Source organism: Hypomesus nipponensis, chromosome 23 (genome assembly GCF_054491055.1).
Source record: "Hypomesus nipponensis isolate SF chromosome 23, ASM5449105v1, whole genome shotgun sequence".
In the NCBI taxonomy this organism is placed as follows: Eukaryota; Metazoa; Chordata; class Actinopteri; order Osmeriformes; family Osmeridae; genus Hypomesus; species Hypomesus nipponensis.
In genome coordinates this window covers 18836607-18859196 of record NC_140383.1, presented here as the reverse complement: position 1 = coordinate 18859196, position 22590 = coordinate 18836607, and the positions used below count along the sequence as shown (strand labels likewise).

General features: G+C 38.6%; 2 protein-coding genes across 9 annotated transcripts in view; one reads left to right on the top strand and one right to left on the bottom strand.

The window, feature by feature from the left end:
* wdr75 (WD repeat domain 75) overlaps positions 1 to 2450 on the top strand; it is a 38847-nt gene extending 36397 nt beyond the window's left edge. For 2 of the 4 annotated variants that reach the window (XM_084688502.1, XM_084688501.1), the window contains exons 17-21: positions 413 to 582; positions 1061 to 1120; positions 1247 to 1375; positions 1642 to 1733; positions 2049 to 2450. In XM_084688502.1, the coding sequence (XP_084544628.1) occupies positions 413 to 582; positions 1061 to 1120; positions 1247 to 1375; positions 1642 to 1733; positions 2049 to 2262 (665 nt within the window). In that variant the 3' untranslated portion in view covers positions 2263 to 2450. Of the gene's footprint in view, positions 1 to 412; positions 583 to 1060; positions 1121 to 1246; positions 1376 to 1623; positions 1734 to 2048 lie in introns of all 4 variants that reach the window. The other 2 variants (XM_084688500.1, XM_084688499.1) reach the window with 1 other exon arrangement.
* A 9444-nt stretch (positions 2451 to 11894) lies between these two features.
* Positions 11895 to 22590, bottom strand: part of slc40a1 (solute carrier family 40 member 1) — a 46924-nt gene continuing 36228 nt past the window's right edge. The window contains exons 1-10 of one of the 5 annotated variants that reach the window (XM_084688826.1): positions 21562 to 21895; positions 19230 to 20303; positions 18780 to 18964; positions 18556 to 18623; positions 18185 to 18344; positions 17939 to 18054; positions 17194 to 17320; positions 16463 to 16708; positions 15670 to 16317; positions 11895 to 14256 (exon numbers count right to left, since the gene is read on the bottom strand). In XM_084688826.1, the coding sequence (XP_084544952.1) occupies positions 13943 to 14256; positions 15670 to 16317; positions 16463 to 16708; positions 17194 to 17320; positions 17939 to 18054; positions 18185 to 18344; positions 18556 to 18623; positions 18780 to 18813 (1713 nt within the window). In that variant the 5' untranslated portion in view covers positions 18814 to 18964; positions 19230 to 20303; positions 21562 to 21895 and the 3' untranslated portion in view covers positions 11895 to 13942. Of the gene's footprint in view, positions 14257 to 15669; positions 16318 to 16462; positions 16709 to 17193; positions 17321 to 17938; positions 18055 to 18184; positions 18345 to 18555; positions 18624 to 18779; positions 21896 to 22590 lie in introns of those variants that run through there. The other 4 variants (XM_084688827.1, XM_084688825.1, XM_084688828.1 and 1 more) reach the window with 4 other exon arrangements.

The following is a 22590-nucleotide window of genomic DNA, read 5'->3' as shown; positions in this document are numbered from 1 at the left end:
AGACTGGGTTATGTGGTCAAACTTCCTAGTGGATGATAACATTCTGGCAGCAGCATTTTGCACCATCTGAAGACGGGAGAATGAGGACTGGGGGAGACCATCATAAAGGGAATTGCAATAATCTAAACGTGAGGTGATAAAAGCATGAATGATAGTTTCAAGGTCTTTAAAAGACAATGCAGATTTAAACTTGGAAATCAGTCGTAACAGATACTGTTACTGTCACCACTGAATTAATCTGCTTAATTAACCCAAGGTCCGAGTCAATAAAGAACCCAAGATTCTTGACATGAGAACTTGCATTAGGGAAAACATTACTAATCCTGTTAACAAGACTAGCTCAAGAGCCAGCAGGACCAAAAATAATCACAGGTTACTAACATCTCTTGATTTGGTTTTGTTTTCCCCATAGTGTTCGTGTTCAAGCCGAGGGAGCCAAGAACATTCTTTTCCCATAAGGCTTTGTGCACAGGTAAGGTGCAGCGTGCTATATTTGCCCCCCGAGGTGAGATGCTGGACGGCTGCGATGAGCGTACCAAGTGGCTCAACAGATCCCAGCTTTATTTCCTTACCCAACACATGGTAAATATTGCTTGACAAACTGAAATATTATGCACTCATAACTGAGTATCTTGAGAATCAAAGTTTAACAGCTTAATTCATGTTTTATTTACTATTTGTTCGTAGACAACTTTTGTTCACAATAGGTTACGTTTCTAATCAAGCTGCTAACATATGGGCAGGGAAATTCATTTATTTTGCTAATTTATTCAAATTCTTGCTGGCAAGCTATTTAGCCTAGATAAAATGCAAGAGAGTATCATCAAACTATTTGAAGCCACTTCCATTGGTTCAAAGAACCAATCAGAATCCCTTTCACACAGATTCATCTTTCATGGTCAGCTGCCTCCACAAACTCAATACAAAGCTAAAATACTTTTGTTTCCCCTTCCTACTATCAACATCTTTATATGCTGTAAGGCACTACAACCTACAATAGCATATTGCTGGCAAGTAAGGCTAAAGATTATTAAAGGGACACATTCCTTCTCCATTTTAGGATCTAATGACTTTTACTACCGAGACTAAACAGGACAGGCTTGTGGCATCTACTAAACAGGTACTGGTAATTTTATTTTTCTGAAAATACAAATGATGATTGGAAATGGCATTGGACTTTAAGACAAGCCACATCAGTGTTTAGCATTGTTTCCTTTCCTCCTTGTGACAATTCTTTGTGTTTAAGCTTGTTACCGATGACTGCGTTGCTGTGACACCATTCTACCTGCTGCTCGGAAAACACAGGCAGCAGCAGAAGGAAATGCTTCTTGCTACTGCAAGGACTGTACCCTCTAAGAGCTCTGCCATTAATGAGGTGTGTGTGTTGGCAAATCATGGCTGTCATTAGTGGCTGGTGAATAAAATCCATTGGTCAATTACCAAAATCAAGGTGTGCTAAATTCAAGACACCTGTCCTAAATACACTTGCATTCCATTAAAATATTATTTGGTCATGCACACTCTTCTTAAATGTAATGCAAATTACTTTTCTAGGCCATACGGCTGTAAATGTCTATGATTTTAATGTTTCTATTGTCCTTGGTTTATCTGCTTGACCTTAAGTGCTCTGTCATCTATCAGCTGCTGCAAACCCCAGCCCACGTCCTGCCATCGGCCTCTTTCCTGTGTTCCATGTTTGTGCATTCCCTCTTAATCTCCATCACTGAGAACAGGTGAGCAACTTGCCATTGAATGTACATGTGTTTTCAAGCTTCAAGGTGTCATTCAGTGATATTATAAATGTTCCCAAATAATGTATCATTATCATCAATAATGTAGTTTCATCAAAACTGTATCTTGTAGCTTTATCTACCAACATCTTACAATTTGTGATTGTAGTGTTAACATATGTTCAGTGTATGGATGGGAAATAATGTCCCTTTAAACGATTTGTGGTTAGATACGAATAATCTTATAGGCGCATAGATTTCATGACGCATCATGATGGTTAGTTCCTAAAAAAAAATGTTGAACATGTGCTTTTATAGCACAAGACATGAAAAGGAATCGACTGGAGAGGAAGTAGAGAAAGAGGAAGAGGACTCTGGTGAGGAACAGGGGGCCCCTGTTCCCAGGCATGAATTTACATCAAGAAAACAGGGACCAGTTGAGGAATCAGGGCTTAGGAAAGCCCAAGACAGAGAACTGAGGAGAGTGAAAAAAAATGACCACAGCTGGCTCAGCAGCCTCCTTAACTCCTAATCCAAGTCCAAAAAAAGGATCCAAGTTTTTTAACCTATTGAAAGGCTTTTCATTATTGACATTTCATTTTCAAGGATTTAGTAGACTTTATACAATTCATAATCAATCTAGTTGTACAAGTTAATTGTTTATGAATGGCGTGTGAAGAATATATGGCATATAGAATAATAAAAATGTTTTCTCCCAAATGTATTCCTCTTGTTTGATTCCAACTTTAAAACAGTAGGATACTTTTAATCAACTTGCATTCCTCAATTCTCTAAAAAGAGTCCCAGTATGCAGAGTTGTTCAGCTCTTAACAGCTATGACATAAAAGTTTTAATTGTTAGGATTTTTCACTAAATGAGTTTTGTCCCCTTTAAACACAAACTATATTATAAGATTGTTTGTTTAGTTTAGTTTTAGTTTATTTGAACATGTAAAAAAACCATACAGACATGCATACACATATAAAATTAAAATGACAGCTTAATAAGGTCATGTACTTATGTCTTCCAAAATATTGTAAGCAATTCAAATTAGAAATTCCCATATTTAAAAAGGAGTAGGAAGAAGTTCATAACAAACTTTTAAAGTCCTACCCCCTTTCTCTATTTTTATCCTTTAGTTAAATATGAAACAATTTGATGCCTCTCTTATACATACATCTTTACATACACCGTAAATCTACCTACCTACTGTTCACATAAACCCATGCATTCACACAAATACAGATGCATGCATACATACATGCATACACATTCACATTTTTCTTCTTTCTTTTCCATCTATCTTCATTTCCGTCTATCTATAGCAAATCAAATAATAACACCTCCATACTAAACTTAATATGTACCCCAAGGAACCTGTGTACAATACTATCACCTTGAGTCTTTTTCGTATCCATTTAATATATTCAGTTTAAATAATCTTTAAATATTACTCATTGTTGTACACAAGTTCATCTCTTCACTGCAGCTGTTCCATACATTAACTCCTTTGGTTGTGATGCAGTGATATTTAGAATTTGTTCTCATACGTTTCTTTTTAAATACAAATGTTCCTCTTCAGTGATGTTTGCTCTCTCATTTGAAACAACCCTTGAATACTGTTCGATAGCTGTCGATTAGTTATTTTGTACATAATTTGTGCAGTTTTGAAGTCAAAAATATCTCTGAATTTGAGTGCTTTTAATTTAATAAACAGTGGAGTAGTTGGTGCTTTGTAAGTGGTTTTATTTACAGTTCTTAAGGCTCTCTTTTGAAGGATGAATATAGGTTCGGTGTTGGTTCAGTTAGGTCTTGTGTTTAACAACACAGACAGCTCAGTTTGAGTGAAATATTGATTCTACTTTGGGAGTGACCTGTGAGGCGGGCCTTCCTCCTTAGCTTATTTAAAGTTAGTTAGAAGGCACTGAAGTTAAGATAAATTGGCGGTGCTGTTTCTCATGTGAATGTATGTTACCTTAAAAATAATTCATACTACAGATCAAATGTCTTATTCTGTTGTTCTCAAGGTGAAAAGTGTTACAGTCTAGGAGATATTAATTGTTCTTGGATGGATCTCATTTCATAAACTTATCAAAGCATTGTAGCCCATCTTTGTGCAAGACAAAAAAACTGAGATATAGTGTGTTTAAAGACAGGAAAGACGGTAAATGTGTGAACAGAGGGTATGACACTTGGAAAGGGCCTGGGCCAGATTTGAACTTAGGCTGCCATGAGGCCTCAGCCTACATGGTGCATGCATTAGTCCAGTGAGCCAGTGAGATGGTAATTAGGATTCCTCCAGTAGGAGGAACCTATTGTAATTGTAGGTTATATTATTATTATGCTGGTTCCATGGGAGTCTATGGCAGCCCCTAGACCAGTAAAGAAAACGTTGTGAAATTTGGAACATTGAAACTACAGCGCACCAGTAGCTAACACACCAGACGTTGCCCACATGAGACTAGTTTAGACTAGTGTTGTCACAATACCAAAATGTGGAGTTTGATACTGATACCAAGTATTAATCGCATATGTTGTTCAAGTAATTGCAGTACTCAATACAGAAACAATATTAAATATAGCTGCAAGCACCGATGCAGGTTCCTCCGCAAAATATTATAAACATGTACACTGTAGAAGATTGAGAGTTGGACAACAAAAGGGCTAAACTACTTCATGTTTGGCCAACAACAGGCTGAATGGGGGTTTGAACTCATGAGCATAAGGTTACAAGTCAGTGTCTCTAGCCTCTCTGCTACACACCAACCGTTGAAATTTTAATATTAGTAAGGGCTGATTATTAACTTTCCAAAAGATAATGAAACTCTTCTTGAGTTGATCTCTTTCCAGACTCTGTCAATGCACAACTAACAATAATCATGTGGGCAACTGGGCAAGGGCAGAGCTCATATTCAACTCCTTGCTAGAATAGCCTGTGACAGGACAGCAGCCGACTCTCTGGTCACATTAAACTACACAACATGCACAATCAGGGTGACCAAGATTATATTAACTAACCAACAATAACAATACAAACATCTAACTGAAAAAACACAACTGAAATCCCTCACAAGGCTGTTGTAACAAAACTATTTTCCACAATTCTTTGCGTTTTTGGACATGCCGCACTGCATGCTGGGTACCCAAGGGTGCTGACGCTGATTATCTAGCTGTGCTCCGACAGCGTGATATGAGTATTAGTTTTTGTCAGCTTTGGGACAAAGGTTGAGAAAAGGTTGACATTGCGCATGGTATTTCCAAATGATGTCTGCCTGTTTAACTAAGCAAGTAATACAAATTATGACAGGCCAAAAGACTGTGCCTGGATTCGAACCAGTGACCTTACACTTTGCAGGACAACGTTTCAGCCCATTGAGCTACCCGCAAGGCTGATAAATTCCTGGTCAGTTTCTGTCAACAAAAAAAAGCCGTATCCTGTAGCATGGCTTGTTCGATTTGGCCAATGATCTTATGACATATCAAAGTGAAACTGCGCATGGTACTTCAGAACAATGTCATCCTGTTTAACTAAACATATTCGAATTTAAGACACTCATTGTGGCTGTATTCGAACCTATGACCTTTTACTTTGCAGGTCACCATCCCAGCTCGTTTTCAGTTATGAGTATTGGCATGTTCAGTTACTGTACAAAAAAAGCTGTTTCTCCAATGGTAAGCGTTTTTAGATTCAGCCAAGGTTGAAACAGCTCTAATATAAATCATATTAACATACCAAGGTGATATTGTTTATGGTACTTCAGAGAGATGTCATCTTGAACCCTATTAGGTTTGAAAATCTATCAGTCAAAATTGTTGCTTTTTCTCCAATGGCGAGCATTGTCAGATTTGGTTCAAGTTCAAACAGCTGTAAATCAGTCATATTTTGACAAGGTGAAATTGTTTATGGTACTTCAAGGGCGTGTCACCTTAAAGCCTATTAGGTTTGAAAGCCCATCATTCAAAATGACATTTGATTTAGTGACACAAACATATTGAGGCAATGTGGACATTTATATAAATACACCCCTTTCAGACATTTTGTATTTTATTCAATTGCCTTAAGTAAAATTTTTCAATATGTCAATGATACATATATGTACCACATTCCAAGTCAATTAGACCTTTGGTTCAAGAGAAGAGGAATTTTGAATGTTTTCCCAAATTATCACTGTACAGGAAAAACCATCATGGCGGACCTTATGAGTCCTTGAGGCTTTTTTGTTCCTCATGAGAAATGAGGCATGCACACCAAGTTTCAGAAGAATTGGAGCAATGGGGTGGAAATGCCATCACTTTGAAAATGGGACTTTTGGGCGTGGCCTGTGGCGCCCCCTATGGTCCGATGTGGCCCATATTTGGTGTGGGGGTACCCACTTGGATGTAGTATCAATGCGCCAAATTAGAAAATTTATGACCAGAGACTTTTTGAGATATTGGGGCCCAAGGAGAAGAAAAATAATAAGAAGAATACCAACAATAACAATAGGTTCCCTCCTACCGGAGGAACCTAATTATCCAAACCTACACATACAGTATAAAAACATCTGCTTCTGCAATGATATTAGTTCAAAAACAACATATCTCAGCTGAAAATTAAGAAAAAGACAATTGAAAAATGGACACACAGCTGATTTATGTGGGCCAACCACAGCTGATTCCAGTCTAGTTTAGACTCAGTGGCAGGGGTTATTTCCTTCAATTACTATAAAAGAAGGACTTTGAGGAGTGATGTTTTTGGAAACAGAAACAGAAAAATACAAACACTAATGTTTGGACAGGGAAGAGCAAGGGGCCCAGGGAGATTTGAGCAGGCCCAGTGAGAGATGGAGGGAGAGGTGCAGAAGCAGTGAGAGATGCAGAAGGAGGTGCAGGTGCAGTGAGAGGAGCAGTGAGAGGAACAGGGCTGGGGAGAAGAGCAGGCCCAAGGAGAGGGCAAGGTAGAGGTGCAAGAATGCGTGGTGGTGGCATTCCAAGGGCTGCAAGAACAGTAGTCAGTGATGAACTTCGTGCCACTATCATTGATCATGTAATCAACCATGGTCTTTCACTACGTAAGAGAGGCTGGTGAAAGAGTGCAACCCAAGTTGAGGCGGTCAACGGGTGCCTCCATTATACGCATCTTTCAACAAACCAATATTTTGTTCACTGTAAGCATTATTGTAAAACTTTCTGTTGTATTACTCTATACTGTGTTTTTACTGTACTTCCTTTAGTAAACAGTAAGAAAAAAAAACTGATTTGCTTTTTACTGAAATGTGTTTCAATGTGAACATTATTGTATATGTGGACATACAGTTCCGAACCAAGAATTCTTGTGTAAAGGATTGCACGTTTTGCATGCAAATACCTGAAACGTAAGTCTATGCAGTTTTTATAATGTCAACAATAGCCAGTATTTTGAAACCTGGTGTACTTTGACTGCATGTACTGTACCTTGTGAAGTGAAAACAAGTGTTATTCTTGACAGAATAATTTTATTTTGAGTCAGATTTCCAGTGTTTTGGTAAAGTCAGTGTGTGCAGAGAAACGTGTTCTGTCCTGAAATGGAGAGTTAGTATATATTTAACAAAATTCGTTTTTGAGAAGAACTGCGTGTTGTCCGCTTTCTATCAAAAATAATTGGTTGCTAGGCAACACCTGAAACACAGTGAGAACACTTGAGAGCTAGATACAATTAGCCTACCATTTATTTTCATTTACAAAATGAAAAGAGCTAAATGCCATACAATAAACAACTTACTAACCTCGACCGTTCGGTCATGCCTGGAAATATCAAACTGAGGCTTGAACGATAGCGAGGTTGATACGGCAAAGCCGACAAAGCCAGCATGACCTCACTCTTGGTTAGTAAGTAGTTGTTATTATTATATGGCAACGATACAGCATGCATATTAAACTTCAGATATTTTAGTCTGATGGGGTCAAAATGCCATCCTTTTGAAAGTGACAGCTTTGATGCGTGGTCTGAGTAAGTGAGGTTCTTTCTTATAAGAGGGGCTTTCTTGTAAGTCTATTCCTTAGTGTCATTAGGTCTCTCAAGTTTTATCAAAAGTTTGGTGTGAGATTACTATACCAGCCGACGGGCCATTGTCCATTAATTGGAAATAGCGGGACAAGTTATCCCGTCAGTGTGAGAAATGGTTGAAATGAGTGGAAAATACAAGGTGCCTGAGATATAGCTGAAATGCGTGAGGCCCGGGGTCATTGTGTCAAAGAATAAGAAAAGATGACCAAGCTGTGTTTGGTTGATTAAACTTTATAGTTCGGGAGAATACCTTCTGTTAGCAGTAGCAGGAGATAGCCATAGTATTTTTTTGCAGTAGGCGGCCCAATCGCACAAAAGCAAAGGGTTGTTTGTTTGCTTGTAACACCTCACAGTAACACCTCACAGAAGAAGTTACTGTGGTTTGTTAAACAAAACAATATTGTTTGCATCTTCCCCAATTTAGCTAGCTAGCTATTTAGCTATTATCTACAGCAGGGGTTTTCAAATTTGATAATCTGCGTACCCCATTCAAAATAATCCACCATGCACCCCCATCTGATAGTGATATGTAAGTGGATATAAAAAGGCTACACACCCCTGTTAAAATTAGTTTTTTGTGTTAAAAATGAGACAAAGATAAATCATGTCAGAACTATTTCCACCTTTAATGTGACCTATAACGTGAACAATTCAATTAAAAAACAAACTAAATCTTAGAGGGAGAAAAATAATGTTACATGGTTGGTTGGACCCGCCCTAGTATATGGCCGATATACGTGAAAATCTTGATATTGATTTTGGGATAGTGACATGGCTGGTTAGCTAGCTAATCTTCTTGTCAAACACACTGTACAATTATATTTTGTACAATTTATAGTTTGTCAACCGTACTAACTACTTACTAACCGAGAGAGGTCATGCCGGGAAATATCAAACTTAGGCTGGAACGACCTCGTATCTCTCGGTCGAAACGGCAAAGCCGAGGTTTTATATTTCCCGGCATGACCGAACGGTCGAGGTTAGTTAAGTAGTTTATTATATGGCATTTTTAGCTTCTTTTCATTTTGTAAACGAAAATAAATGGTACCTCTGGGCTAACTGTAGCTAGCTCTCAAGTCTTCTCACGCTGTGTTTCATGTGTTGCCTAGCAACTCATTACTTTTGATAGAAAGCGGACAACACGGTTCTGCTAAAATGGCTTTAATTTCAACACAAAATAACAACACAAGTGATTAAAAGAGTCTAGTCTTCATCCTCACTTTCAATGACAAATCTTTTCAGCATCATCTGGATAGTAAAACTCAGCAGCTGACTCGTCGCTCATTTTGAAGATGACGTCAGAGGGCAATACGGAGCTGTATTGACCGCTGAGGACGGCAAGCGCGTCTGGCACCTATTAGCCAATCAGAAAGCTTGTACCGTCGTTGAGCGGACTTTAAAATATCAGAGTTGGTTAACATTAAAAAACGTTAGATTTATTTTGCAAAACACCTGAAAACATAAATTAATGTTTGTAAAAAAAATAATCGTTGGCAAGTGACCATACATGTCTATCATGTCAATTTTGAAATGGTTCGCAATGTTTAGGAGGAATCCGCTATTGCAGGTATATTTTTTTTATTACTTGCTGTGATAATAAATAGAGACGTCATGAACTCTGGTGTGGCTCACGTTACTTTCTAGAAACTTGGTGCCTTTCTCAGCTTTCCGTATTGTCATCCTGAGATGTCTGCCAAGGTGCATGACTCAGCACAGTGCTTGTAGCTTGCGTTGGGATATCAGTTTCATAAAAACTGGAACTTTCCAGATGGGATTGACAAGATTACTATACAAACCAATGCAAAAGTAGAGCGTAATGGATTTTTTTGTCAGTTGTAGTTGACATGGTTTTATTGTAACTAGCCCGATGGTTGAACATGAGCTTGCACTCACAGTTGTGACCTCAAATGATTAATACCAATTGACCCATCTGTAGTTTCTCAGAGCCTCTATGATTTAAACATTATATCACTTTTATAGATTATTAATATTTCTATGAGAAAGTTTAATCTTTGTTATAGGGTGTTGTAGAGAATGAGATATCTTTAAGTCTCATTTTCATAAGTATTCACACCCCTAAGCCATTATTTTGTAGCCTGGTCCTAACCAGACCCTCGTACATTTCATTTGTACAGAGGGTCTGGGATCGCTCCATTGACAAACGTTAAATTCCTTGAAGACAGGTAGCCTTCTCTGTTGAAGTTTAAAACTATTGGATCTACTCAGAGCCACTCTGATAACCAATCGCTAGCGTTTATGCTGAATTCCAAGACATAGTACAGAAGCAAAATGAAAATTGAGCGGAAGTACGTAAGAGGGCAGAGCCAGGCTAATTATTTTGTAGAATCTAATCTCCTTTTGGTCATTTCTGCAATGCAATTCTCTCAAATTCTTCTGTGCAGATTAAGTCTAATAGGAAGTGGCAGTGAACTGTCTTTTTATTGATTTGCAGTTGGCTTCATGTCTAGGCTTTAACTGGGCCACTGAAGTACTTTCACATTCTTGTTTTTAAACCATTTTAGCATTGCTATGGCTCTATGTTTTGGGCCATAGTATTGCTTTGCTCTTAAAATAAGTTTTAAGCATGGTGGTGCCATTATACTGTACATGCATTTAATGTGCATACAAATTCCTATCCTTTAACTTTATTGGAGTGGTGCTTATTTTGTTCTGGCTTCCTGCATCAGATTACCAAGTTATAAAAAGGCTGTTGAATATTTATCTCTTTTACCAGTCATAAACACTCATCATGTTACAACTCCATTACTGTAGACTAGCCAAGTTAACACTTGCCACATCAAGCAGTCAAGTGTCAGACAGCAGTGGTGAGATTGTGGCCAGCATTTGAGACCAGCACATGTGTGATGGAGGTGTGTAATGGTCTTGACTTGCCTGTGACATTTGTTGAACTTGAAGGCATTATCCCAACGTATGCAATTTAGCTCATCCTTGATGCAGCTTTGATAAAATATTAGGTGTTTCTTTAAGAGCAGTTTGTTATTGTTAGTAATTGAAGAATCGTATCTTCTCAATGCACACTGTTTATTGACATAGACATTGGACTTCAATCACAGTTCTCTCCTTTAAAAACTGATGATAAAGGGGTTTGTGTAACTATGGAAGTGTTTTACTGTGTACAAAAGCAGAGCACAAAGTTATAGAATGACCACTATAAAATGTTTTGTAGAAACAATGTACTGCAACACGCCACCCATGGGGCATGTACTTGTTAGTTCTGTCATGTCTGATAGTTCTCAAACTTCATTGACTCAGGAGAAAATGTAAGTCTTTGAGCAGGCAGTGCTGTAAAAAATGTAGTCAGCCAAACATGCCTGGGTCAACCCTCAACCTGGGTCATACAGCTAGAAATCAGTATATTTTACGCAGGTGCTTGGGGTGAAAAAAAGGCTGTAAAAAATTACAAGCTAATCCCACTGTGGAATGTGACCCTGCACTGTGGCTGCCAGGCCAGAGCAAGGGAGAACGTGTAGCTCCTACAGAGAGGATTTCTGAAAATGGCTAACACAATTGTCCTTTGTACATAATACATGTTTCAGGGTTTCCACAGTAATGGAAACCTTGACATTTTGTGAGAAAATACACTTTCTTATATAGTCTGCATGCATGAGAGTTGCCTAACACTGGTTCAGAAGTCAGCTGCGTTAAAGCCAGATTGTATTCTCACTATAAGAATGTATATGAGGAAATCAAGCCATTGGAATTCATTTGTAAAAAGGTTTGTTTCAACAAACATCAAGCCCAATGGGCGAGTCATGATTATGTTAATAAAGGAGAGATCAAATGTATTTATTTAAGAGAATGTGATACAAGTCATCAGTTTGTTTTTCTCAAATGAGTGTCATGATACACCATTTAACTTTTGGTGATTGGAAACTGATTACATAATTCATAAAAATAAAACTGGAAATGAAAAAGCCATTATGTCCCTGCTTTGTATACTTCAATAATGCAAGATACTTTGTACTTGAGTTGTATAAAACCATTGCTCTTCGCACAGGAGGCAGAGAACCATTTTACAAACAGAATTCTAAAATTAGAAAAAAACACAGTAGTCAATAAAAACATTTAGATGTAAATAGGTTTCCAGCATCAGAAATAAAGACAGTATGATCCAAGAATAGCATACAAAATTTTTTATTTTATACACATTTCATACAATAAATTTTGTCTGTCAAGTTCTCAATTGACATATTGATATTGGGATGAGAACCTTTAAGATTCCTGAATGTACAATCCTACCAAATGAATTATGTGCTTATGTTATAGCAACAGTTCAACCCATGCTTAGCATAAACATTGACCTCTTTATGGCTTTCTTTTCAGAAAGCCATCTGAACCTGACAAACCTGAAAGTCTGTATGACTCAACAGTTCACCTTAAGTAAAATAATTGCCTTACTGTTTGCATCATGTGGTGTAACTTCTCAACTTTAAACTCATTCAATTTCTCTGTGGCTCAGGTCTGCTATGGTTTTGAACTGGAGGAAAGAATCGTTCACTTGTTTTTGAAGACATGCACCTTTCAAACCAGGATTACAATTAAACAAATAATTGTGTTGGAATTGTTCAAGAGGCACATTAAGTTGTCAACTATGACATACATAAATGTTGTGTTATATTTTCTGTATAACATTTCACTAAGTCTGAAGTAAACTTGAACAGATGTTAAATGTCACGCACAGTAAAGTAGCTATGTTAGGTCTCAGGAATGTGCTGAGTCTGGTAGAGGATAGAAAACTACGATGTTGTACCATGGGCCTACCAGTGACACTTCCTGAGAGCTTCAGCCGGGGGGATTTTTCTTGGGAAGGGCAGGATTTCAGCCTGTGCAAATAGCTGAAGTGATTCCTTAAGGTGACAAAGTATCTTTGTTTATTAACAAACTTCCATCACGTAAAGTGCCTATGTGATAATCAAAAACATTTTTTTTTTCCTTGGCCTAACCTTACCAAACAGATGATGGATGAAACGAGTGACAACAAGAGCGGTCAATAATGATGCTTGAAAACTGTATGGTGGCTATGTATGTTATATGGGTAGTAAAATAGTACACTTCCCTGCAACTATAAGAAATCAAACATCAAAAATCTCACATGATTTTACCCAATGCCAACTCTGAAACAGCTTCATGGCTGCATTTTCACTGACAGTTCTCATTATTAAACTGTCTGTATCTCTTGCATGTTGTCTCAACTCAATATCCTAAATTTGAAAATTGTAATGGCCTAAAAAAAGTTATTCAATGTTAAGTGATGCTCTTACTCTACTTGAAATGGCAAAAATGGAGAACTGATTTTAAAGTCGTACACTTTTGTCACCTGCTTTGTTGGTTAATTTTCATTCAATATTGTCATCTGGCTGCTTTCAGTCAGTTTACACCATAGCTAAACATTAGAATCAAATGACAACTAATAGTATTAAAATACAATTTTAAAGGAACAGTGAAGTACAAACTCAGGAGGGCTATATTTAGTTGTCCTGGTTTCTCTACAAAAGTGTTAGTAAATGCAAGTATCATCATTGTCAAATCAAAACAATTTGTTGAATGTTATATGAAAAGAAAACAACAGGTTTTCCCTCACTTCCCCACTTTTAAGCTTTAGATGCAAAACAGTTTTGGTTACAGAGCATCATTGATTATATATTTTTCCAGTTTGCTTAAAAACGATTGCTAGCACCACAATGGCTGAGATAGATCTAGCAGAATATACAGTATAACAATACGGATGTGCAGCTAAATAAATATTTTGCATGCCCTTCTACCCCACTTATTTACAAGACTCAATGCCTGGCTTGGGTTGCGCGAATGTTAAACATGTTCCTCTTCAAACAAGAACATCCAAATACATTTCTGAAGTGTTTGAAGTGTTAACATGAGGCTATCGCCAGTAGTGCAACCCCGGTTGATGAGCTGCAATAAACAATACTGGAAATGTTTGATTTGTCTTATCCAGCTAGGACATTTTTCTTAAGGTGTTCCTTATCACCTGCTGCCACACTACACCTTTGAAATTGACTGATGCCATTTAATGGCTACGGGCCACATATAGCAGTGTTAGATACAGAGGCACAATAGCATTATCTAGGGTTACCGCAGCTAGAAACAGGGATGTTTAGAAAATATCTAGAAGTTTTCAAGACTAGAGGGGAATGGGTTAAGAGGAGTATTACACAGTGGTAGGAAGTGAGGCTGGGTCTGCCTCCGACTTCTGCTCTGGTGAGCAGCAGAGGAAGAGCCGACTCCTAAGACTGTTGAAGGCAAACCTGAAATACATTATGTGGCCCATGGCGACAAAAGACACTGAGATAATGACCAGCAACCCAAAAGCCTCTGGGTTAGGTGCTAAAATCACCATGATGAAGTGCAACAGATCCAGGAGGTAGTTCATGGAGTTCTGAACGCCGTTGATGACTCCCCTCTCTGACTCAATCACATTTTCTTGGATGAGCTGGGTCACAGTCAAGTCAAAGGACCATAGACCTTGAGAAAGTGGAAAGAGCAACCGTGATTTGGAGTGGCAATTGTATTTTACAACCACATAAAAAGGATTTGAACGGAAACTAACAGATGGTAGTAATCGTTGGATATTGGCATCAAAGGTTGACAATATTGCTCTGAAAACATATCAGATCAGACAAACTTTGGGGAGGTGCTTGGGGCAGACAGTCTGCCAAACATTAGGTGGTATTAAGATTTAAGCAATAAGCCCCGCGAGTCAGTGTTTTGCGCTGATTTTAGAACAGGTAAGGGGAGTTGTTAGGCACGACGCGAAGCGGAGCGTATTGCTTTTCTAAAACTATTACTACAAATATTTGATATGGTTTCATAAATAAAAACAATTACAAACTAGTTTAATAATAAACCGTAATTCTTCCGCCACTACAAAGTATAGTTCCTACATAAATCGTTGCCACGCAACAGCCAGATGGACACCTTTGCCGTGTTTTTTTATTTGAAATATTCGATGCTCAGTAATATGGAATGTTAAAGAAAGTTATGAGGAAAACTTGTAAGGTTATGCTGGATTTTACAACGGCATGGAACGCGATATAGCCAATCACAATCAAGGATGGGAACAACCAGTTTTAGAAAAAAAGTTTTACTATAGTTTATAAATTCTCATGATAGAGGTTAAGTAAGGGGTTGTGTGTATTTTATCCCCAAATTATGATACATGATCTAATTTTTACGGTCCAGTATGTGCTGGAGGCACTTCAGGGCTCCAGACCATCTTCTTCCACTGTTGGCGCTCGTACACCATTTCCAGTGCACATATATTTGAAGCGTAAAATACAACATCTATTTAAAACACGTCCACATGCAAAACACAACATTTCCCATTAAGGCCTTGCTAATTTTCTGCCTTATTCTGCCTTGTAGTGGTATTACATTGTCATTAATAGGCTGCATGAAATCAGGTGGACATTTTTGGGGTGAATTAAGGGGAATAAACAGGAACTGTTAACATACTGTCTAAAGCAGACATCAATAATAAGTTTGATTTAAAAAAATGTATTGAATTGATGACAATACATTGGCATTGACACTCCACAAACAGCACGCTCAAAATCTAGCTAAAACTTATATTTTTGTATGATAGCATGAAAACTAGCTAGCCAGATAGAAACTAAATGTGTTCATGTGATGGAAGCGGGTACAATCTTCTAGATTCCCATTAGATGGGACTCTCTTCACTGCACTCAAATTGCTTTTTTGTCTATTACAACTATATTTTTTCACGCGTTGCGACCCTAAAGTGAGTGTCTGGGGTAAATCCTTGGAAAAATATAAGATGTTGTAACTGTCCTAGGATGCCGTGCATCTTATGGTAAACAACTGGAAAAAGCGAATGCAAATAAATGTTCTAAATGACAACACGTTTTTGATACTCACCTGCTCTAGCAGCAATGACCCCTGCAAACAGCAGGCTGACTGACAGGTAGGACTGCAAAGGTGGCAGCTCCTCTGCAGGTGGGACAGTGGAGCTGTTAAGAAACAGCTCAGTTCCATACAGAGTACTTGTCAGACTGTCATCAGCGTTTGGCAAGGGGCCACTGTCCCCTATCAGGCGACTATAGATGTCCTGGAAGGGTGAGATACTGAGGTCGAAAGAGCTGCCAGGTGTAAAGACAGACGCCACACACAGAATGAGGCAGGAGAGCTGGGCCATACCCGAGATGAAACCTGTACGAATCAAACCAATCTTCTTCCGTACACAGGTAAAGGCTACCGTACCGCAGATCCCAGACACAGCCGAAGCACCCATCAGCAGGCTGAGCACTGAGCCATTAAGACCCTGTGTGTATGCATAGCCAGTTGTGATACAGTCAAAGCCTAGGACAGTCATGTAAAGAAAGGACAGGGACATGCCAGCAAAGAATATGGACTGGTTGTAGTAGGCGACCCAGCCTGCTTTAAAGGTGCGTATGGGTTCCATCATCTGGTAGCAACAGCTAACTTTCATAGGGTGTTTTTTTTTGTCCAGCACAGTCTCATTCATGAGCTGCGAGGACTCAACAGGGCTCTGGCCATTTTCCAAATCTGCATAGGGATAAGATGTTAAAAAGGAGGTTGATGGGATGACTCTTACATGAAGTAAGACTGAAATTATGCTGATAAAATTCAATCTTGCAACAGGTTTTAATACTATTTCATCACTCATATACTTTTAAAAGGATGTTGCTACCTTTCTGGGTGTTGAGGTATTTAAGCTCCAGGTCCTCTTGTTTTTTGATAGCTTTCACAGCCAGTGCAGGGGTTTTCTGATATACTTTCCACAACAGGCAGTACTCCAGACACATTGAACACAAGTTCCAGCCCGAAATGAATCCACAGCCAATGAAATGGGAGCCAAAAGCCATAATTTGTCCTACTAACATAGGTGCCAGGATGTTGGTCATCTGATCAATAATTCGGACTGTTGCGTTCATATCTAGTTAAGGGAAGTAAAAGGGGTGAGGGTTAAAGAAGAGAAGATATTAATAGTTCAGCATAGCTTTTTCACAATACTACACATATATTCATGTCAAATGTATTTAATGCCATTCCAACATATTTGACCAATAAGGGTCTTTGGGTGAGAACAATTTGAAATGGAATTCAGCTGAGTGCAATTTGGGGTTTCATTCAAAAGGGTCTATGGATAGAATATGTTTTTCCACATACTTCTTCAACAGATTAAATTTTTCCAAATTATGTTTAAGTGCAATGCTCATCAGGCCAATCTAATCATCAGCCAGTTTACTTGGACCTTCATGACTTGTGAAAAGAATACCTTGGAGATAAGGAGTAGTGTAACAGAATGTCAATGAATATCATAAACCAGATAACAAAGGTGATAGGGTGAATAGTAAGACAAAAATGAGTGACTTAACTGCATTTATTTCTCGACCCTTAATGATTTCCACCAACACTAACCTGCAAGTTTGCTGCTATCCTGTCCAGCCACAACAACGACCCAGTCTCTCTGGATGGTAATGGAGGTAGCAGTGCTGGCTAAGTTAGAAATGTTGGCGATGGTGATGACTAGTATGTAGCACAATGTCTGTAAAGGTTTTAGTTCAAGGTCAGGGTAATTTAGGAAAATAAACTTTGCACATCTTCTATGAGAGTGGCTGAACATGTGATTCCAACAAGACAATGTTCAAAAAACACAGCTAAATTGTGTTTCACCTAGATTCACAGAAAAATCATGCGGAAATCTTTGAAACCATATGCCTGTACAACAGTGATACAAATGGCCTGTTTTGTTTGTTTTTGTTCTGGTCTGAGCAGCTGTTCTGGTCTAAGTCGCAATGGAAATGGTTCTACCAAGGCACACATAATAAAATGTAAACTGTCTGACTGCACAGTCCTGAACAAGACACTTTTTCAGTCCCGCTACTAGAAAAGAAAACACTTCCAATGGAACAAAAACCTCTACCTTTAAAAACCCTTGACCAAATAGGCAGTCTTCAAACCCATGCACATGCACAATGCAGACCCACAGGCTGTCTGATTTGAGAACACTGACTGAACACAACCATTAAAAAAATGCTCAATAAATCTGATTTGTTAGATAACAATATAATGGCAAAAAATTCTGGTGTATTCACATAGGAACTCTAATCACGACCGAGAAGTAATTTGATTGCACAAAATGTGTTTAAGTAAGGAATCTTACCAGAACCCATCCATTGTACATTTCTGCCAACTGTTCTTGAAACTGGAAAACCACCATCAACAGGATTCCACACAGTATGACAGCACAATTCTGGACAATCAGTGAAGTCTGAGCCACTGTCAAATTAGATTTGCATCATAGGTTTAGTCAAAAATAGTTTTTTAAAGAAAGTCAATGTGAAGGCAAATACTTGGGGAAAATGGTTTGTAAACACCTATTTTTTTAATTCAAATCTGCTGAACCTACCTTTGAGTCTAGGACTTTTGTCCACCCAATCGCCGATAATAGCCCCTAGTAAAAGCACTGACCCGGCAACTACCAGTCCGTACACGGCTGTGAGCAGAAGGCTGTTGCCATACAGCTCCACAAGGAAGACTGCCACAGCAAAGTTCCACATTCGATCACCCTAAGAATCAGATACACATTCGGCATTGAGATTATGTATGTTATTATAAAGCTTGCATAGACATCGGAGGTGCCGTAACTATCTGCCTATTGTAATCTATTTAGTTTAGATGAGCTAGGCTAACATGTCAACAGGGTAATGCGTTTCTATAAAATGCGCTGTGATCGGAACAATTAGAACAGTTTCTTATGGCACTCTACAATTCACTTACCCAAGTTGATAAGGCATGTCCCAGATAGATAAGAAACTTAGCTGATGTAAAAAAATCTTTCATAGATTCTGAAGAAAAATAAGAAAAGTATTAGGAATCAATATGTAGCCTAATTGATATCCTACATTTCTGGTTGGAAATCCATCAATGGGAACGAAAAGGCTAGATATAATAAAAATCAACACGCATGACAACGGAACAAAATAAGAAGATTTGTAACTTACCGCAACAACGTTGTTTAGTTCCAGAATTATCCATTATAGTATTGACAAGTTTATTGGGTAAAAACGCCTTTCTATTGTAGATAGAAGACTAGGCGCTTGATACCTTTGTGCAGACTATTTGGCTCTCGTCGGTAAACCCACACTATCTGCCCCTTTCTCCTTTCCAAACGTAGCTATCACTGTAGCTGAAGTTGGAAAGATATATGTTATCCACAAACACTTGTAAGTCAAAACGTAACTACAAAATACAGTTAGCCGCTTCTGCTCTCTCACCCCTACCCTAGCGCGCTTGTTTACGATCCCTTTGGTTATACAGTGAGAAAAACTCTGCGTCACAGTCACATGACGTTTGACAATTGAGTGGCATAAATTCAAGAAAACTCGCAAATGATTAATCTTAGAAAATAGACCTGGTTGTATTTTTCGCCACTCTCCGGCAGTGTTACTTACCGTAGTGATGGTACGTTCGGATAATTTTACTGCTATAGGATCCTTTAATTTTGTTCAGTGACCTAGTAAGTCTATTTGGTGGCCCAACAGTGTTTCTACCTTTTCTTATTATTGGGGGCCAAGCAGCAAAGCTGCAAAGCCACCTATTGTGTTTCTTCCTTTTCTTATTAGGGTTCTTCCGGTAGGAGGGAACCTATTGTTTTTGTTAGTATTCCAATTATTATTATTATATTTCTCAGCTAAATGGTCCAACAGCTCTAAAAGTCCTGGACCCGATTTTTCAAATTTGGTAGATTTTGCTGTACTGTCCAAATTTGGTACAACCTTCAAAACCCTTCTCCTCGTGAACCGTAGATCCAATCAACGTGACATTTGTTACAGATGTGTCGAATACATGTTTTTATAAAGGGTCAAATTGAATAAGGAATGCAATACAAAATGGCTGAAAGGGGTGTATTTATGTAAATGTCCACATTGCCTCAATATCTTTGTGTCAATAAATCTAATATAATTTTGACTGAAGTACCATAAACAATTTCACCTTGGTATGTCAATATAATTATAAGAGCCAAATATGTATTTGTATTGTAATGGTTATGGCTGTACACTGGGTGGCGCTGTTTGGCTCAACTATATGAGCCAGGGGGAGACAGGTAGAGCCAGGTGTTGACCCTGGAAGGGCAAATGGTTTTGACCGTTTCGGCGGAGTATTGCAACAAGGTACTTGTGTATATGTCCTATTTGCACCAATCCCTGGAATAAAAGGTATTATCTCTTTAGCCGACCTTTGGACTTATTGAAGACGAGCAACAGGTAAAGCAATAGCCGCCCAGCGTGTCGCACCAGAGCCTGGGGCAACACTACAACAGCGCAGCATTGGGCTGGCTCTCACACTGTCAAAACCTAGCCGATTGGACTATGCAGATAGCCTTGGAAGATGTGGAAACATGTGACCTGTGCTTGAGCTCCTGTATAGAGCTGTGAAAGGGTTTGGAGCCAGGACGTGGGGCTATGCTAAGGATAGCCAACTGGAACCTGAACACCACCGATCCTCGTCTGGACAACGGAGAATCACTACAAAAGTATGGAACGCCGAGTTAGTCAAAATTAAAATCAATAAATAAATAGATAAATACATACATAAATATGGCTATGGAATAAATTATTAAATTAAAAAAAGATGGCAATAAATATATAAATATAGCATTATATAATTACATAGCTGAATCCATTTACCGACATCAATAAATAAATACATTTATTTATTTCAAAATGACGTTTTTGTAAAGACAACATTTATTTATTTCATGGGACTTTTATTTCCTAATACCACATTTATTTATTTTTTGAGACTTTTACACGCCATATTTATTTCCACACTACATTTATTTCTGTGCAGTATTTATTTCAGATCTCACATGCAAACGAGAGGGGCGTGGTTATCGTCAGACCAACGCAGCAGATAGCTATGCTACCTGTATGGGGGTGACAGTGGCATCGCACTGCCGAAAAGCATGGCTTGTCAGGATATATTATTTTGGCACAAATAGTAGATTAGTAGAGGTACTTGGGCGGATAAGTGCTCTACAGAACATAGATATTGAAGTCTTAAATAGTTTGAGACTTATCGAGTACTGTTCGCGTGCAAGATGTACAGGCAGTGGGGGGTAATTAGTGCCAGGTAATGTTAGCTAACACAGCTAGCAACAAAGAAGACAATCACTGCCACCACCGCTACATCGCTCTGCTATTATGTGGATAGCTAGGTCGATAAGGCACCTAGCTATAACTATCTAGCCTCACCATTATGCCATGCCGGTATTACCATTTAGTGAGATGAGACCTGAAGTGAAGCCAGACCATTCCAGACATTACCCATACCTTTGGATTTACAGTAAAGCTTCAAATTGAAGTCCAGTTTCTTAACACTTTGTTATTATTGGCAATTTAAAGTTGCAACTAACCTAGATGTGTCAAGACCAAGACCCATTCAACACGGTACACAATAACCAAACCCAGATATTATAATTTATGGAATTATTCAATATTAAATCAAACCACTGTTCAGGTATGTGCCAATACAGCACAACACTACTAACTCTACAGTAGCTAGCTATAGCTGAAATGGCCACACTGATGTCGTCCTTTTATTATTTTGTCAGCTAGCTAGCCGGATAGCCAGCCACTTGGCCTAAAGTTGCCGACTTCCAGACCGGTGATAGCCAACATACCACCTAGGAAGACATAGTGTTGGCAGTGATTGTTAGCTTTGCAGACGAGTTACACGTCACACGAGCAAAAGCAATGTTTACAAAGGTAACTTCAGCGCTACCTCATTGCTATCAAAGACCAAGTCCCCACACGTAGGCTACTAGCTCGAGAAGGGTCCAAGTGCAGTGCTACCTCCTCCAATAGGGTCCAATGCAGTGCTCCCTCCTCAGGCGAGAAGGGTCCAAATGCAAGAAGGGTCCAAATGCAGTGCTCCCTCCTCAGGCCCCTCCAAACCGGAACTCTCTCCTCAGGCCCCTGAAGCCGGAACTCTCTCCTCAGGCCCCTTTTTTCATGTGTATCCGAGGTATTAGTGCCACCGCTGGTCGGAGGATACTGTAGGCTATTTATATTAATAGGCTAACTAGCTCACCGCCATCACTCCAATCACAAAGCCTGTCTACATTGTATGCTTTTCGGCAGTGCGATGCCACTGTCACCCCCATACAGGTAGCATAGCTATCTGCTGCGTTGGTCTGACGATAACCACGCCCCTGTCGTTTGCATGTGAGATCTGAAATAAATAAAGCACAGAAATAAATGTGGTGTGGAAATACATGTGGATATAAATACACGCAATAAATATGGCGTGTAAAAGTCTCAAAAAATAAATAAATGTGGCTTTAGGATATAAAAGTCCCGCGAAATAAATAAATGTTGTCTTTACAAAAACGTAATTTTGAAATAAATAAATGTATTTATTTATTGATGTTGGTAAATGGATTCAGCTATATAATTACATCATGTTATATTTATGACCATCTTTTTTTAAAATCTCAGTTTATTTCATAGCCGTATTTATTTATGTATGTATTTATATATTCATTTACCTATTTATTTATTTATTTAATTTCGACTAACTCGGCGTTCCATACAAAAGTGCCCAACGATCAAAGTACGTGTAGCGCTACACAAGGCCAGTTTGTGTGCACATATTAAATCCAATGCATTGGTAAATCAACGCGAGCCCTGGAATATATTGGAATTCTGCGCGTTCGCTTGTTGTGGCGTACTACGTGACTTTTTCACCTGGTGCTGTCCTGGATTGAACTTCTATCTCGTTTGCGCTGTTTCCAACTGATCCTATTGTTTG